This window comes from Coregonus clupeaformis, unplaced genomic scaffold (assembly GCF_020615455.1).
Source record: "Coregonus clupeaformis isolate EN_2021a unplaced genomic scaffold, ASM2061545v1 scaf0227, whole genome shotgun sequence".
NCBI lineage: Eukaryota > Metazoa > Chordata > Actinopteri > Salmoniformes > Salmonidae > Coregonus > Coregonus clupeaformis.
In genome coordinates, this window is record NW_025533682.1 from 363,769 (window position 1) to 383,066 (window position 19,298).

A 19,298-nucleotide genomic window follows, 5' to 3' on the forward strand; every position below is an offset into this window, starting at 1 on the left:
ATTCTCAAACGTTGGAGGCGGCTTATGTTAGAGAAAGTAACATTAAATTCTCTGGCAATAGCTCTGGTGGGCATTCCTGCAGTTAGCATTTCAATTGCACGCTCCCTCAAAACTTGAGACATCTGTGGCATTGTGTTGTGGGACAAAACTGCACATTTTAGAGTGGTCTTTTATTGTCCCCAGCACAAGATGCACCTGTGTAATGATCATGCTGTTTAATCATCTTCTTGATATGCCACACCTGTCAGGTGGATGGATTACCTTGGCAAAGGAGAAATGCTTACCAACAGGGATGTAAACAAATTTGTGCACAACATTTGAGAGGAATAAACCTTTTGTTGCTATGGAACATTTCTGGGATTTTTTATTTCAGCTCATGAAACATGGGACCAACACTTTACATGTTACGTTTATATTTTTGTAAAGTGTAGTAAATACTAGTCTATATTATACTCCCTAATCACATACTTTAGGCTTTATCCTTTTCTAATTCTTATTTTTTAAATAAAATATTGATGGCATTGCAGTTTTTTCTTTCTTGACCACATCTCTTCCTCACATTTCACACAAATATAGACATCTTAGTATCAATACCATATTAGAATGTAACCTTTTGACTTCATGCAGGTATCACTAAATGCATAATTTCAGTTTTTCCTTAGAGTTCAGTATTCCATGGTGTAGTATCCATAATATCCAGTTAAAGGTGCAATCTGCAGTTCAAAAAATAACAAAGCGGCCACACCACTTCTAAATTGGTAAATAGCTTAGGGATTGTGGCTGGAGAAATGTTACCACTCTTAAATTCATAGACAGAGCTATGGATGCTCAGTCCTTGCATAAAAGTGATAGGTTTAACCGTGTTTTGAGGCAATACAAACAAAGGAGTAAAACAAGCTTATATTTTAGGTTCTGATGCGGTAAGACAATTTAACTAAGCTCATGAGGCATTTATAAGTTATATTTTTGAAGAATCAATGGATATATGAATTTTAAAGTTTAACAAATCGTAACAATTGCAGATTTCCCCTTTAAGTGTTTGATTGCCAGCTGAACGGTGTGGTAATGTCTCCCTCTAGTGCTTGTTACACATAATGCTTGAGGTGAAGCATACATTTCTGATGAAATGTCAGAGACAAATTGATAAGATGCAAATGTGGAATTCAAGGTGTGGCGGGGAAGCAATGACTATTCAATTTGTGAAAATGCTATTAATAAACTGTTTTGGTTCAGGATTCTGTTTTATAAAGAACTCATTCGTATTCTGGAAATATTTAAAATCCATCTGCAGGTTTATGTCAAAGTAGCCTGTATGACGCCAATGTAAAATCATTAATAAAGAGAGTGAGGGTGGCGCTGTTGTCCAAGATGTTTACTTTTGAGCTAAATATAATTCTAGACATAAGCAATCGATCAACAATGTGGGTTGGCTGCTGTACATTCGTAGTCTGCACTGTGCGCTGCACTTGAGGTTGGACCGGCAGCGTCTGCAATTGCAACAAAGTATATTTTGCAACAAAGAGGACGATGGCAACATCCGTGAAATTGAACAGCGGTGCAGACATGCCCATTCTCGGTCTCGGGACGTGGAAGGTTTGTTCTAAATTTAGCAAGTAATCCCCTTTACTTGTAGTTTGTCAAGAAAGCTAGCTAGCTCCAACTTTTTTAGTTCTTGGTCTTTGAGCTAGTTAGCTACTTTGGAAATTACATAATAGTATGCATTCATGACAAATGAATACGTAGCTTTCTCTCTTCCGTTATTAATGTAATTATAATATATTGTCAAGTACTTTTCTCTCTATATACATTTGAATCCACAAGGGAGGGACCGTACATTTGCAGGCTACTGAATATTTTTTTCCCCTTTCTTTTTATTATTGGACCATCCACCATCCCCACTTCGAAGGACAAAAATAACTTTGTTTTTACAGCTTTTTCTTTTTTGTTACATGTACATTTTACATACATTGCACTTTCTTTTACACAGTAGTTACATAGCAAAATATAGTTATTTGACACATTACATCTGGATACATAGTACTTTTTCTTTATTTTTACTATTTTCTACATTTTGTAGAATAATAGTGAAGACATCAAACCTATGAAATAACACATGGAATCATGTAGTAACTAAAAAAGTGCTAAACAATTCAAAATAGATTTTATATTTGAGATTCTTCAAATAGCCACCCTTTGCCTTGATGACAGCTTTGCACACTCTTGGCATTCTCTCAACCAGCTTCACCTGGAATGCTTTTCCAACAGTCTTGAAGGAGTTCCCACATATGCTGAGCACTTGTTGGCTGCTTTTCCTTCACTCTGCCGTCCGACTCATCCCAAACCATCTCAATTGGGTTGAGGTCGAGGCCAGGTCATCTGATGCAACACTCCATCACGCTCCTTCTTGGTAAAATATCCCTTACACAGCCTGGAGGTGTGTTGGGTCATTATCCTGTTGAAAAACAAATGATAGTCCCACATAGCCCAAACCAGATGGGATGGCTTATCGCTGCAGAATTTCTTGCGGATCTATTTGGACAGTGCACATTCGGATCAAAATTATTGTTAATTAATATCATCACCCCTTTTGAGTTTATTTGCCCATGACAGAAATATTTCTTCCTCCCTGTCCTTTTTCCACACAACCTCATCTGTAGTTGTAGAATGAGTTTCCTGTAAACAATAGATATTATATTCCTCTTTTAGCCAGGTAAAGACTGATGTTTTAAAAAAAATCTGCTAAGCCATTACAATTACAGCTAGCTATACTTATTTCACCACTTACCATAATGAGATACCAATTTCAATTATACTTACCATAATATATGCCTGTAAACTTACTACCAAAAAGTACCATGATGATCAAGCTGCTTGACACCCTGGATTTATCCATACTTACTAATACTACCAGAATCAATGCCTGACATCTATCCATGTAGCTGTACCATAATACATGCACTGCTAAACATACTGTAGCTGCAACTGACTCTAAGTAGACCTCCAATTGTCTTTCCAATATCCCTCCTGGGAAAGCCTCCCCCATCCCAGAAGGGTCTGTTGTCCCTGATACTATCATACCACCCCTGTACCGATTGGCTACTGAAGATCTTAATAATGTTGTAGTTGAATCATTCTGTTTCCCTCTCCCTCCTCTGTACCAGTCCCCTCCAGGTAAAGTAACTGATGCGGTGAAAGCGGCCATAGCTGCAGGCTACAGGCACATCGATGGGGCCTTCATCTACCAGAACGAGACAGAGGTGGGAGAGGGCATTCATGCCATGGTCAAGGAGGGGGTGGTGAAGAGAGAGGAGCTGTTCGTGGTCAGTAAGGTGAGATACAATGTCACTGTCTGCAGGACAGTTTTCTGTGGTCTCAAGTTTGTACCACTGACATTGCAGTGAGAAGTTGAACCACTCTTTAATATGCTTCTTAAAATAAACAACTTGATATCAAGGCTGTATGATTGAAATGATCAAATCTTGGCTAGTGAATTTGTGGTTTAGATTGAATTGAGGAAATTGGGTGGTAGTTACGCAAGTCAAGCTTGTTCTCGTTTCAGCTGTGGTGCACATTCCATGGGAAGTCTATGGTGAAAGAAGGCTGTCTGAAGACTCTAAGTGATCTCAAACTAGACTACCTGGATCTTTATCTGATACACTGGCCCATGGGCTTTCAGGTGAGACTAATACCATTTTAACACTATCTCACTTGTAGCTTTTTTTGCTCAAGTAGGCTCCATCATTGGTTTATGGCAGGGGTATTCAAATCCAAGCCTGGAGGTATGGCGTGCTGCTGGTTTTCTGTTCAACCTGATAATGTCCCAGGACTAAATCAGTCCCTGATAAGAGGAAGAATGAAAATCAGCAGTAGAACTGGCTTCAAGGTCCAGGTTTGAATACCCCAGGTTAATGGTGTTGTAAGAGGAGTGTCTAATGACTTTTATAATTGTTGAACTACTATTGTTGTTGCACAGCCTGGAGAAGCCCTCTTCCCTACGGACAGCAATGGAAATAATATCGATGATGGGTCCAAATTCCTGGAGACATGGGAGGTGAGTCAGTGAGAGAGGACGCGTCCTCTAAGACACTATAGGACACTGTACAGTTCTCTTCAATTGAACATCACTTAAACTGGGTTATATTCATTAGACAGCAAACAGACTGAAACAGGGACTACCTGGTCCAATAAGAACCGCTCATTTTAGTTTTCTGTGTGCCCTAATTAATACAACCCTGAGTTTATTGTAATCTATCACACTTTGGTTATGCTGTATTGACTTGTCTGATCTGATGTTGTCCTGTATACTAGGGTATGGAGGAGCTGGTGGATGCTGGTCTGGTCAAGGCTATCGGTGTCTCCAACTTTAACAAAGACCAGATTGAATCCATCCTGAACAAGCCAGGCCTCAAGTATAAACCTGCCAACAACCAGGTACTTACTTTCCTTCATTACTGAATGAGAGTTTACTAATACTGATAGTCACTGAAAAAGCTCACAAGCCTGGGATCAACACAATACATTGTGAATCACACAATGCTGATCCTATATTCTTATGTGATGTTAATTGTATCTATCAACCTTCTTCTAAATGAGACTTTTCAGGACACTGAGCACCCAACGCTTGTTTTAAACATTGTCAATATCCCTGCCCCATTGTCTTATTCACAGTGACAGCTTGGTTAGATAAAGGCCAGTTTAGTGTCTTATAGTCAGCCTCTTTCCCCGAGGCAAGGCAGCAATGCTTTGGTGACCTTACATTCCTGCTGTTTTCCAGGCACATCTATCCCAATAGACATCCTGATTAACGGGACATATCAATCTGATTATTTGAGTGGACACACCCTCTTGTGCTTTCTATTGTCACCATACTGAACAGCCTCCCAGGCCTCCCGAATAAACTGCATAACTTTATGGGGCTTATTTAACAGTAATACACAATGGGTCTTAATTAAATTTGATTTGTAATCCACCATATAATACAATTCTGTATGTTTAGCAACATAAAATACCACTTCACTTATACTACAGTACATCCCATGTGTTGTAATAAGAACTGTATGTGAAGTGAATAACCTCACAAATGATTTCTACTGACAGGTTGAATGCCACCCGTATCTGAACCAGGAGAAGTTGGTCAACTACTGTCACTCTAAGGGCATCTCTGTGACAGCCTACAGCCCCCTGGGGTCCCCAGACAGACCATGGTGAGTACATACTTTAACTAATAATACCTAAATGATATACACTGAGTATACAAAACATTAAGAACACCTGCTCTTTCCATGACAGACTGACCAGGTGAATCCAGGTGAAAGCTATGATCCCTTATTGATGTCACTTGTTAAATCCAATATTGCGACTCATTATTAGGAAGGTGTTCCTAATGTTTGGTATACTCAGTGAACATTCACCTTGTACATGAATTATGAACATACACAGCCATTTGCAGTTCTCCCTGTGAAAAGATTGTAACACTGTGCGTCAATAACAGGGCCAAACCAGAGGACCCTTCTCTGCTGGAGGATCCCAACATCAAGGCCATCGCTGAGAAGCACAAGAAGACCTCTGCCCAGGTACAGTACTCCAATACCCTTTTCACATTATAGAGCCAACCCGAACCATACTGATATTTTCTTTAACCTGTGATCACATTTACATGTCCGCTTTTCTCTCTCCGTCATCCTCACTTCAGGTCCTGATCCGCTTCCATATCCAACGGAACACGATTGTGATTCCCAAGTCTATCACCCCCACACGTATCCAGGAGAATTTCAAGGTATTATCCCGCAGAAATGTGATGTGTGTCATCTGTTTTAGTTCACACGTGGCTTTGGGGTAATTGTGTCTTTTTGAACCATGCAGGTGTTTGACTTTGTGTTGAGCGACGAGGAAATGAAGACCATTCTGGGCTTCAACAGGGACTGGAGAGTCTGCCCAATGACAGGGTGAGACTACGTGGTTTATTTTGACCCATGTATTTTACTGTATACTCACTCTCTGCAGAGGCTCAAACTGTCTAAACAAGTATTATGAAGTTCCCCCAAATTTCAGTCAAATCATCATTTTATTGTGATGATGACAGCTATGTTTATTATAGTGTTACTTTTCTTTGAATGCAAATATACTAAGTGTTTATTTGATTTCTGAACATGGGAACAACTGTTCGTTTTGTTTTTCCTTTGTCACCCAGGAGCATGAAGCACAAGGACTACCCCTTCAATGCTGAATTTTAAGGAAACAGTGGATTCACAAAGTTACATCTGGTGCTGTGGCTCACTTGATGTCTGCTCTCTCTCTGTTCTTGTTTAGATTCATTCTTATTTCTCCCTTTAAGACAATGTGCATAAATAGCCGTCCTTGAGCTAGTTTCTAGCGATTACAGACTGTGATTTAGTATCTGTGTGTTGCACAATGCAGTTGCAGTATTGTATTTCTCATGAGATATACACTCTGACCTATATTATTGCTTTCTACCATAGCTGAATACACAATGGTCATTATTTTTCAACAATCATGGAAACATCATTTGACATAGGATCGATATTAGTGAAGTGTAAAAACAAAGCTTGTGAGTTTGGTTACTGGTTTGGTAGGAAATCTGGAGCCTTGGATTTGCTAACGCACAAAGTGTGTGGCTTCTCACATGACTCAGTTTGTTTGTGTCTCTTTGGATTTGAGTCTCTAATGGTCTCTCACAAGCGTTTATCAATGAGCCTCCACATTTACAGGCCATATAATAACCATATGACTTTAAATAATCAATGTTAACCATAAGAATTCATAGTTCCACCATAGGAGTTGGGTATGTCATACCTGGTCTTAATGTAGTAAGTTACAGAAATACCACAGTGGTACATGGACGTTGTATGTGATGTACAGTATTACATATCATCTGTGAGATATTTCATTTAAATCCATCTGGTTTTGTTTCAGGGATAAAAACAGCCACAGTGGAAAGTTGGCGTGAAATGTAGACATAGCTTATCCTAATAGTACATTGACCTATGTGCATGAAGATATTTTGTTGAACACTCCTTCCCTCAAATGCCTAGTCATATGAGCCCTTTTGCCTAGAATGAGTCATCCACACTCCTTCCCTTACAGGATGATAAAGCACTTCTACTCATTGACTTTGACTTGTGTGGTGATACTGTTGTGAAATTCCCATTTCCCTTTATTTTTTAATATAAAGCTTTCTTTGCTTCAGTCGTTTTGTGTGCTTATATAATATTATACATGCAGATAAGGAAATATTCATATATCAAGGTAGTCAGTTAGAAGTTTATATTTCAGGATTAGAATCTTGTTTCAAAATATGTAGAAATACATAACATCTTAGTGCAGAACATCAAGAAATTCTGGAATGAGTCACATTTTACTGTGTAAGTTGTCAATGTTAACATTGTTTGAGATATCGCTAAAGAGCACTGTAATGAATTATAATTTCATAGAACGAGGAGCACAGGGACGCCATGCTTTCAAAGGCACTTTCCAACATGTAAGTAAACTTACAACTATGCAACATGCATAAACATGTTTAAACTCTGAACAAGTAAAGGCAACACTATTTGGCACTTATTACATTACACATTGACATTATCTGTGGATGTTCTGTTCAGCTACTGAACTTCTCTGTATCTCATGAACAATGTCAAAGTAGTGGTTGAATCTATATACAAACACTGGACTTCTCGCTGTATGTCCCCAGTGTCTTTCACAGACAGGAAGACAGGCACTACAGTATAGGAATGTGGGTGTCAGGTCAGTGTCCTTTGTCTTTAGCTCCAGTTCCACTCAGATGTTTCAGTACTCTGCATGCAGAGGGAAGTCTTTGTGCTTGTTGCCCCTGCAGTGAGGAGGAGGGTACGTCAGGGAAGAACAGGTAAAAGAGGAAAGTGGGGTTGAAGTCAGCATCTAGACAGTCTGGACTCACCATTCCATAGCGAATCCTCTCCAGTTCCTGTTGAAACCCAGGATGACTTTCATGTCTTCGTCATTCAGCTCGAAGTCCAACACCTGTTTGAAGGCGACAAAATAACAATGTAGAAGTGTGAAGGAATCAGTGGCTTGAAACCAAAAGATTGTAGGTTCAAATCTCAAATTTTCTCTTTTTGCATACAATTCTGCAACTGTCAATATCAAATATATGAAGAGAAGAGGTAAAACTGTAAAGGTGTCAGTGTCTCCCAGGTTAAATCCCTGCCTTGCATGTAGGTTCAAAACTCATCTCTTGTCCGTTTGTGTACAACTCTCAATATCATATACACTGAGTGTACAAAACATTAGGAACACCTGCTCTTTCCATGACAGACTGACCAGGTGAAAGCTATGATCCCTTATTGATGCCACTTTGTCTTGACCATTCAGTGGGTGAATGGGCAAGACAATATTTAAGTGCCTTTGAAAGGGGTATGGTAGAAGGTGCCAGGCGCACCGGTTTGAGTATGTCAAGAACTGCAACGCTACTGGGGTTTTCACACTCAACAGTTTCCCGTGTGTATCAAGAATGTTCCACCACCCAAAGGACATCCAGCCAAATTGGCACAACTGTGGGAAGCACTGGAGTCAACAGGAGGGGAGGGGGAGGGAGCAACTCAATATTATAAAGGTGTTCCTAATGTTTTTCACACTGTGTATACAAAGAGAAGGGTGAGAAGTCTGAAGGGGTCTGTGGCTCTGGTGTAAGGATCTTGCCACCCCCAAAGCACGAGGTTGTAGGTTCGAACTCAGGTGCCAGCTCTTGAGCATGGTTGGGTACTGAGGACTGCTGGTCAGTGAGTCAAGGCCACTTCAGGGAGTGGCTGCCACACAATGATGCCCAGAGGGCAGTGGAGTTGGCTAGAAGGGCGTGAAAAGTGGACGGGCTAAACCACTCCTGGAAAAAATAGGCACTTAGTTTAATATAGGCATGTCTCCATTTAAAAACTAAGTGGCTACTTTTTCCATGAGTTTTTCTCCATAACCGCTGCTTTTCACAGGAGGGGACCCCAGGTATTTACCACCATGAGTTCTGAGAGCCTTCCAACAATCCTGGAGAGTCAACGCAACCACATTCAGGAGCTGAGCCTGGGATCAAATCTACAACCCTGTACATCAGAGGTAAGATTCTTACCAGAGCCAACGGCTCTTCCACACTTAGAACTGCTCTTCATACATGACATTGAAAGCTGAAGAAAACAGACGAGATGAGATTTGAACCTAGAACCTCTAGGTTGGGAGGCAGGGATTTAACCTCTGAGCGACCAACTCCTTCAGGATTCTGTCTTTCCAGAATTGCCCTGTGTAAGCACGCCCTTAGAATGCACTTACAGTGATTTCCACATCTCTATCTAGGCAGTTATATGTGATAGGAAAAGACACTGCCAAAGTTCGCTTCCATCCAGTTATAATTGTCAAAAAATACCTGGAAATTTTCCTTGATCCGGGAGGGCGTAGCCGACTTGGGAATGACGATCACATTCCTTTGGATTTGAAAGCGGATAAGGACCTGTGGAGAGGATAAGAACAAGGATTGGTCACTTGACTGACCCTAGACCAAGACTCCTTTTACCCAGCCAAAGAATGTAACTGTTACCATGTGAGTGTTGAACCATCACCCAGATGACATAGTTTCAAAACAATGATTCTTATGTTAGAAAGACTTGGAAAACAGCCAAAACCTTGACAATTGATTGTCCCCATTCTAACCCCTAGCCGTTTTCATTAAACGCTACACATGGGACCCATATCCAATTTCATACATAGGCTAATCATTGTATATAAATCTATCAGCATATATAATTGTACTGTAAGGTTATTTTGAAGAGTGGTACATCAGCCGTGTTAACCTCAACTTGAATGGACTTTCATTGAAAATGGAGAATGTCACAAATTACAGGAGTAAGCATGTTTGAGAACACGGTTGGTTCTGCCCTTTGTATTCCCTATAACTAGGGCCCTGTGTTTGGTGCAATCATGTGACATGCCTGGATTTTAACTTTATTTTTATTTTTTTATTGTCAGCTGGTCCAGCACCATCCTCAGACAATTGCTTTCATTTTTGGTGTAATTCAATATTTCTGGATAAGGTTTCAAATACAGGATAAAATCTGGCTACAGTATGTCACTACAGGCAGAATTAGGGGAAAGTTCACCGTTTGTAGAGGTTATTGTTGTTTCTCTCATACCTGTGCTGTGGTCTTTTTGTGCTTATCAGCAATGGCCTTTATCTTTGGGTCCTCAAGCAGAGCTGGCTCACCAGGTTTCGCCCTGTTGAAAATGTAATTTATTTTAGTCTTCCTTATGTTGACACATGAAGTCAAACACACGTAATTTTTAATGGTGGGTGGGCCCTAAAATAAATCTGTAAGTAGGGAAAGAGTAGGGTACGACACTGCACACGCTCATTGAAACATTGTCAATAACCAATTAAATACAATGCATGTTTTGGATAATTTCAGTGTACAGGTCAATTGTACTTAATTCTATAACCTTCCTTTTGATCCAAAGTGACTGTATACACATTAGGAACATCTTATAAAAGTGTGATCTAGCTCACCATGGTCTGTCTGGGGAGCCCAGAGGGCTGTAGGCTGTCACTGAGATGCCTTTAGAGTGACAGTAGTTGATCAGCTTCTCCTGAGTCAGATAGGGGTGGCATTCAATCTGGAGGGACAAATGCAAAGATGAGGTGTTGGTAATACAGAGATGGGGCAGTAACGCCTTGATACAAACTGTACTGACTTGTTTTGTCTGTCTTGATCATCGCAGACTACAGTACCTGGTTGCAGGCAGGTTTGTACTTGAGGCCTGGCTTGTTCAGGATGGATTCAGTCTGGTCTTTGTTAAAGTTGGAGACACCGATAGCCTTGACCAGACCAGCATCCACCAGCTCCTCCATAGCCTGTTCAATAGGTCAAGATCTAGCTCAGTAAACTGTCAAATGTCTTGTAGTATGATCTTGTTTGCTAGTGTTGGGGATGTTTGTTTTGGAATACAGTATACCATTTTTGTTTTCCTTACCTCCCAAGTATCCAGGAAGTTGCTGTCACCTGCGATTACTTGTCCGTCTTCACCAATAGGAAATAGATTCTCTCCAGGCTGCAATGACAAACAAACTAGTTACAGGGGAATAGTCCTCTCACTCTTAACCAGGGATAGTTTGAAAGCTGATAGAGTAGTTTTATTGACACAGACACACACAGTACCTGAAAACACATAGGGAAGTGTATCAGGTAGAGATCCAGGTAGTCTAGTTTGAGGTCCCTCAGAGTCTTCTGACAGGCTTCCTTCACCATAGACTTCTGATGGAGAGTACACCACAGCTATTTGGGAGACACAGTAATATTAGACTGCTGCAGCGCATGTTGAAATACAATTTAAATGCCAATATAGCCTATGGACAAATTGAAGGGTCATGGTGATGTGTGGCAGTTGAGTAAGTGTGCACCCACAACAAATGATAGTACTAGCATGACATTGGTCACCATACAGAGCATGTACATGACATGACATGCCTTCAGCATGTATGGAGCTCTTTGTCTGCCTGGCATCTAGGGGGAAATCATAGTGGCTCCATGACCAAATCTACAAACATGACTAATGTATCTTGTGATTCTTTTCCCCTTTCTGGCACAGTGACCAAGTCGATAATCGTCCTCGTACGCACCTTACTGACGATGAAAAGCTCCTCTCTCTTCACCACCCCCTGGCCAATCATGGTGTGAATACCATCCCCCACCTCATCCTCATTCTGGTAACAGTACGCTCCGTCTATGTGTCTGTAGCCTGCAGAGATGGCTGCTTTCACTGCCTCTGCTACCTTGCCTGCTTCTGCCTGCACAGGGATTCAGAGGAATTACAGATTAGGGCCTAGATATTGTGTTCTATTGTGGTTACCTCACACTTTTAGCCTATGTCTGAAAGGCTACATAATACTGTTGAAATACTAATCATGACAGAATTATGATTATACTGTATAATATAATCATCATCATCATTAAATATCACAGAGTTATGTAACTAAATGATGGCCTATGTTGGTAGGTCAAAAGTCAAGTATAGGCTAACCCCAGATTCCAAGTGTGACAGTAAAATATTTGTGCAAAAATAAGATGCTTAATCTTGGTCATCATCATAGTTCATTAAAACTCTCAGGATATATGGCAAATGAGAAGACTGTAATTTATTTTAACATGAACATACCAGTAGCTGCCAAGGGAAAGAAGCAGTTAACTGCCAATTGTTGATTCCACGAGTTCAGTTCAACAATGATCAATGCCATCCATGCAAGATGACTAGAAGAAACAAATTGCGCTTTATCTTACCCTCCATGTCCCCAAGCCCACGATAGGCATGCTGGCCCCGGTGTTGAGAGTTACAGTGGGTGTGGGTGTCATCTTTAAAGATCTGCTGTAGTATCAATCCTAGGATGCTGGGTTGTGAGAGGAGAGGATCCCTGTATTCAGAGTAGAAGGAATAAGGAATCAGTATTCTCAGTTCAGCACATAAAGAGCTGAAACACAGATGTGAGGTGGTTATGGGGTTTATGTAGAGGGAGAGCGTCTGTGTTTGATTGGTTACGCCTGCCTCCCGCCCTCTACAGATAAAGGGGCCAGAAAAGGGAGTGACGGAGTAGCTGAATGAATCAGCATGTATGTGTGTGTGTGTGCATGCGCAGAGGGTTTGCTTGTCACAATGACAAGGGGACACATTGTTTGTTTAAATAATTCAGGGTGTGATGCAGCATGCATCTCATGCTAATGTTGATTGAGTTGAAGAACATACGATATAACATGATGTCATCAAGTATACAGCTTTTTTGGTGATCAGTATTTGTAGGTTGTCCATAGCCAGAACATCTTCCTTATACAAGGTAATAACCTGCTCACTGATAGTCTAGTGTTCAAATACAACATTACTGCAATATTGGAGTGATTTTTGATCTTGCAATTATTGTAATAAAAAGGACAAGTCATGGTGATTTCAAGTCAGTGATTCAAGCTGTAATGATTGAGTCACTGACTGTTGAAATAAGCATCATGTGCATACATGTTTTGTATGAAGGTGTGACTAGCATAAAATGTATGAAGGTGTGACTAGCATAAAATGTATGAAGGTGTGACTAGCATAAAAACATAATAGATTAGATTAAATGCAACAGACCCAGAACCACAGACTCCATATTTGATGCAGATCTGCAACAGAAGCTACAAAAGCATAGTTTACTAGATTTAAACCCACAAGCTATCTAGGTTAGGCATAAAGTTAGCAGTGTGGTTAAGGTTAGGTTTAAAATCACATTTTAAGAAGAGAAATTGTAGAAATGGACGGGGTTTATGATTTTGGCTGTAGTAACTAGTGATGGCCCTGAAGAGCCTGTCTAGAGGTATCTGGAGCCACAAACTAGCTAGCTAGCTTCTGCAGTGCACACACATTGTTTTATGCACGTTTATCTGAACATGAGAAACAAAGGATGCAAAACTTAGATTGAACAGTACATTAGATTAGTCTATGCTTGGATTGAACCCATATCACCAGATAAAGACCTTAGCTACCCAGATAGCAAGAAGGATCCATGCCAAATCCATGCCTGGATCTATTGCAACATCTGGTCTGGATCCGTGAAACGGACCTGGGGTCCAGATGCACAACGGGCCAATACCGGCATGGTCTGGATTCCGGATCTAAAACAGAGTTGGGCCAGGACAGCCCTAGCGTTTTCCCAAATCTCCCATACAAATTTTACCTCTGGATTGGCTCTGGGCCAGATCTGTATGAGCTCTGATTTTAACTCATTACTGATGGTGAGGTGTTCTAATTTTCTTACTTTAAATACTGTATGTTGAGCAATTAATTCAGATTCAAATTTAAATGGATTTTAACATATTTAACTTATTTGTGATACGTTTCCATCCAGACCATAACATTATCCTACCATAATTCTCATCATAACTGAAATTTTCAAACACACATACCTAAAGTATTGCAGTAATTATCTGTAAAAGCATACTGTATAGCAAATACTTAACCAAGGTAATCTACTGACTCAAATACTAAAATAAAACATTAAAAAATATTTATTGATTTAAAAATGTATTCAAATGTGTGTGCAAAGTGGTGTAATTGTTATACTTTTAAATTAAAGACATCACCCAGAAACATTTTCAATAAGTATACTGAACAACGCAACCATTTCAAATATTTTACTGAGCTACAGTTCATATTAGGAAAAATGCATTAGGCCATGGAAGAACTGGGACATTTTCAGCTTCCAGGAATTGTGTACAGATCTTTGCGACATGTGGCTGTGTATTATCATGCTGAAACATGAGGTCATGGCAGCGGATGAATGGCATGACAATGGGCCTCAGGATCTTGTTACGGTATCTCTGTGCATTGAAATTGCCATCGATAAAATGCAAATGTCCGTAGTTTATACCTGCCCATACCATAACCCCACTGCCACCATGGGGCACTCTGTTCACAACGTTGACATCAGCAAACCGCTCGCCCACACGACCCCATACAAGTGGTCTGTGGTTGATAGGCCATACTGCCAAATTCTCTAAAACGACGTTGGAGGTGGCTTATGGTAGAGAAATGAACATTAAATTCTCTGGCAACAGCTCTGGTGGACATTCCTGCAGTCAGCATGCCAATTATATGCTCCCTCAAAACTTGAGACATCTGTGGCCTTTTATTGTGCCAGAGGGGAGGTCTGCTGCTCTGCAGGATGTTTCAAGGATGGGGGCCAACAACGCAGCACGGGAGGCAATCCGTGTGCAGGAGATCGTCACCTACTTCTTCGAAGAGGGTGCTGTTCCCTGGCAACACCATAGATTACAATATGCACAACCAAAGGCTCTTTTAAGAGCCATCCACATTGCAATAAGAGTATTCTTCCATTTACTTAGCTATGTCAACTGCAGTTATTCAATTCCCCAGTTTCTCTCCCTTTGATTTCTACTTCTCAGGTGAGGGTGCTGTTCAGGTAAGGGTGATGTCTGTACAAAAACAAAACAGGCTCTTTTAAGAGTCACCCATATTGAAAAAATGTAGAACAATTAGACACCCTATAACCCACACCTACACTCGTACATCAATCTGATTGATGGATTGTGTTGTGCAGTATGCTGGCTCAGGTGGATAACTGTGGCTCCTTCCACCTTCAAAGAATAGGCAAGAGGACCAACCATGGAGAATAGTAAGACTTCATTATTTCTATTTGCAGTATATAACTACGCTATATTGTTTGTCCTCGTGTGTCTGTGCATGTTTTTCAGTATAAAGTACTCTGCAGCCACTTAGTGTGGACACCAGGTGAGGCCACACACACACATTCCTGTTGAACACTGTCTCTTTAACTACCTTATTTTCTCATTAACAGTCTCTCTCCTTCACTTCATCCCTCTCCCCCTTCTCCCTAAATCCTCTAGGTTATATCAGCTGTGTCGGTGAACCCCTCCCGCATCTGAACTGGCTACATAGAAGTCACAGCATGATCAGAGGTGAGAGGTCACTTGGTTGGGTCAACAGGAAGTATTATTAAAGAGATGCTTTATATTGAAATACAGATAGAGTTATAGTAGTCCCAGAGTTAATGATCCAAGGTCAGTTTTGCATTTCACCTCCTGATGATTATGATGACTTAATAAAAAAAAACAAGGCTTAATCATGCTCTCTCTCTCTCCATCTGTCTCTCGTCTGCAGATATATTTTGATGTGAGAGAGGATGCCAACCCCCAGTCCCGTCATCGCCACCTCACCCGCTCTTAAGATAACCTTCGGGCCAACTGGGGGCCCAAGGCTGGTTAGGAGACACCACTTGAGACACTATGTAATTGTGATGACCTGAGAGTAGCACTGTAATTCATTATGCTGTCTTCCCTGCTCTTCTGTTCTTACCTCTTTCCCTTTCTGTCTTTTACACTCTCTCACACCTCTCTCCCCACCTCCTCTTTCTTCCTCAGTTTTTATAATGCACACCAGATGTGCATTGAAGTACAAATTTAACTTGTGTATATATATATATATATAATATGACAATTATAATATTTATAATGCACGTATTATGTATTTATAACACTTGGATAATTAACTTCTTTCAATAAAGCGTTTCACATTCTCTACTGGTTGAAATTAAGTCTCATTTGATGAAATACTACACCTATCTTGTGTCCTCAGTACAGTGCTGACGAAGGAAATTAGATATTGAGATGAACCTGTTTTAGAGTATTTACATGACACATAGGAAGTGTAGTGTACTGTTTTTAAAACTCTGTATATATGAATTACAAATCAGCCTTTAACTAGTTAAATCATGTGTCCTAGTCTATTGCATAGTTACAATGTGTAACCATTGATGTCACAGGACCAGACTTAGTAAACACTGTTGATGTGAATAATTGTAATACATACATGCAGACACAGCATCATTCAAAAGACTGGAGTTTGATACTCCTGGTAATGGATATGACTGAAAAAGAATGTCTCACAGACATTCATACCTGAAACGCACCTTTATTTGCCAAGGTAGAGTACATGATCAGTTAATATATTCAATGTACATGCTACAATGTGGGGAATTCATGCTTGGTAATAACTACATGTATATACGACTTGCATCCTTGGCAAAATAAATTATATTCTATTCTACTCAATCCATAGGCTTCATTGATGCCATTCAGACTGTTTTGCACTCGATACAACCGGCTATGATAGCTGAGGTTCATAGCTAGGTTCTGAACTAATATTTATACCAAACGTTTTAGGGTCCATACACATTAAACAACACGAATTCCAATGTCATACTCATGTCACAACGCCCATAAAGCTAGCTAGCTAGCTGGCTAATGTTAGCTAGTCAGCTAGCATGCTAAATAGCGAATTTCGTAAATTAACTTTATGACAAAAAATATGCATAATGGTTTGTCTCTACATTAACTATCATATTCCTCTACAATAATGTATGCACTCACTAACTGTAAGTCGCTCTGGATAAGAGCGTCTGCTAAATGACGTAAATGTAAATGTTGATGTATTCGTGTCAGCCATCTTCCTTGAAGAAAGTCTCCAGTTGGGTCGCATAGCGTCAAATTCGTCATGGGAACCACTCGATATGATTGGTCATCACCCAGCGTTCGCCTCCCACGCCACGTTCGCGACGACCAACTGTCCCCCGCGCACTCTGCTTCTCACCGCTTTCCTTCCATTGAAAATTAATGGGAAGAGGTGTTTCAACGCGCGGTGCCGCCAGTAAAAAAAAAAACGAGGGGCAACCCTGTGGAACGAGCCATAACATCCGTAAAAACAAAGATATGTGGTAAAAACATAACGGCGGATTCCGCAACGGAGTCAGCTGCTATCTGGGTAGCTAGTAGCTACAAAAACGTACAGTGTTGATGAGTCTCCAGTCCTTTAGCTCACGTAGCAGACAATACCTGCTTTATGAGGTACTACAAACCCATGGCTGGATTAGACAAATGGGTATACAGATAAGATTTACTTGGGACTCAGCCCATGTGGGGGTGGAGGGGAACGAGGCAGTTGATGTGCTGGCTAAACAAGCACTTAGTAGTGGGGATGTTGTAGTTTCAATGAGCAAGGCAGAGGCAAAAAGCCTGATATGAACAGTGATGGTGCAGAGATGGCAGGAGCAGTGGAATAGAGATACTAAGGGCAGGCATTTATTTCAAGTACAGAGGAAAGTCGGGGAGGGGAGGACGGCAGGAAGGGACAGAAGAGAGGAGGCTATTTTTTACAAGATTAAGGGTGGGACACAGCCGGTTGAATAAGACTTTAAATGTGATAGGAAAGCATCTAATAGGAAAGTGTGATAATTGCCAGGAAACAGAAACCATGGAGCATGTATTGCTACAGTGTGGGCAGTATCAGAGGGAAAGAGAGAGGCTGAGATCTAGTATGAGGGAGAAGGGGATACAGGAGATTAGTTTAAAGAGTATATTGAGGAGAATGTCATTAGATATAGTGTCAAATATTTTGTTATCTTTTTTTAAAGAGCAACGGTAGGATTTAGCTTCTCCGTCTCTTGCCCACACTCCAGTACAGTAGGTGGCGGTAATGCACCATAACGTTGGAGGCCAACCGCCGATAAACCCCACCTAAGAAGAAGTAGATGTTTGATCAAACATCTCCGGCGTAGATGACAGGAGTGGGTGTCTGAGATTCGAAAAGATGGCGGAGACGGACGATGAAGTGGATTGTGAATCTAATGTCGGTAGAATCAAGGAGGATTGGAGTATTGTTCAAAATAATGGAAAAATGAGCAAAGTAGGGTACAGTCAGTTTGAGCTATCCAAACTGGTGGAGAGAGTGATGGGTAAAGTGAAGGATGTGAGGATCGCGAGAGGCGGGTTTGTTTTGATTTTTTCTTCTTCTGCGGATCAGAAGGAGAGTGTGTTGCGGGTCTCCGGATTTGAAAAGTTTGACGTGTCGTGTGTGTGTGTGTCTTTGGAACAGGGCACCCCTCAAGGTGGAAATATCTGGCGTCTCGTGGAAAGTCAATATTAAAGAGATGAAAAATATTCCTGGAGTGATTGATGCACGTCGGATGAATCGAGTGGTGAATGATGAAAATGTGAAGAGTTTATGTTTTCTTTTGTTTTTTGATATGGAGTCTCCCTAATCAAGTGCAGTTGGGGTATATAAACTACAAATTCAGAGCATTTATCCCAAGACCAATACAGTGTGATCACTGTAAAGGTTTTGGTCATGTGTCAAGGGTTTGCAGACGGGAGAAACCGAAATGTCCAAGTTGTGGAAGAATAATTTTAATGTGTTATAAAAGTGACGATAAAGTGAAATGTTGCAATTGTGGTGGGAACCATGAAGCCACGTCTTTTGAGGTGGCCAAAGTTAGTTTGAATGGTGCTCCTGAAGAGTCCATGGTGGTGGATAGGCCTTCAATGCAAGCTGCAGGGGTTGCCCTTCACCAAGATGATCCTGACATTTTAAAGGTTAAAAAGGTGGACTTTGGGGCCTTTATTGCAATGGTGATTAATGGCACTGCCAAGGTGGATTTAGTTAGTTTCCCTATTATGTATGGTTTTCTTTTGTTACATGGAATATTAGCAAAGGCCTTATCACTCTCTCGGGTCCTAGAGCCTCCCGATTGGCGCAGTGGTTCGAATCCAGGCTCTGTCGTAGCCGGCCGCGACCGGGAGACCCATGGGGCGGCGCACAATTGGCCCAGCGTCGTCCAGGGTAGGGGAGGGAATGGCCGGCAGGGATGTAGCTCAGTTGATAGAGCATGGCGTTTGCAACGCCAGGGTTGTGGGTTCGATTCCCACGGGGGGCCA

General features: G+C 41.0%; 2 protein-coding genes across 2 annotated transcripts; one reads left to right on the forward strand and one right to left on the reverse strand.

Annotated features, from left to right (window-relative positions):
* The first annotated feature begins 1,400 nt into the window (after nucleotides 1-1,400).
* On the forward strand, nucleotides 1,401-7,130 carry LOC121546254 (aldo-keto reductase family 1 member B1). Its single transcript, XM_041857398.2, has 10 exons — nucleotides 1,401-1,593; nucleotides 3,162-3,329; nucleotides 3,560-3,676; nucleotides 3,974-4,051; nucleotides 4,309-4,431; nucleotides 5,098-5,204; nucleotides 5,492-5,573; nucleotides 5,693-5,776; nucleotides 5,863-5,945; nucleotides 6,191-7,130. Exons 1-10 carry the CDS (start codon nucleotides 1,528-1,530, stop codon nucleotides 6,231-6,233), a joined length of 951 nt encoding a protein of 316 aa, XP_041713332.1. The 5' UTR covers nucleotides 1,401-1,527; the 3' UTR covers nucleotides 6,234-7,130.
* A 131-nt stretch (nucleotides 7,131-7,261) lies between these two features.
* LOC121546253 (aldo-keto reductase family 1 member B1-like) lies at nucleotides 7,262-12,543 on the reverse strand. The gene is made up of 10 exons (XM_041857397.2): nucleotides 12,306-12,543; nucleotides 11,648-11,815; nucleotides 11,187-11,303; nucleotides 11,002-11,079; nucleotides 10,760-10,882; nucleotides 10,538-10,644; nucleotides 10,167-10,248; nucleotides 9,404-9,487; nucleotides 7,934-8,016; nucleotides 7,262-7,846 (listed from the first exon to the last, which is right to left on the reverse strand). The coding sequence occupies exons 1-10, from the start codon at nucleotides 12,375-12,377 to the stop codon at nucleotides 7,804-7,806; spliced, it is 957 nt and encodes a 318-aa protein (XP_041713331.1). The 5' UTR covers nucleotides 12,378-12,543; the 3' UTR covers nucleotides 7,262-7,803.
* Nucleotides 12,544-19,298: the final 6,755 nt, after the last annotated feature.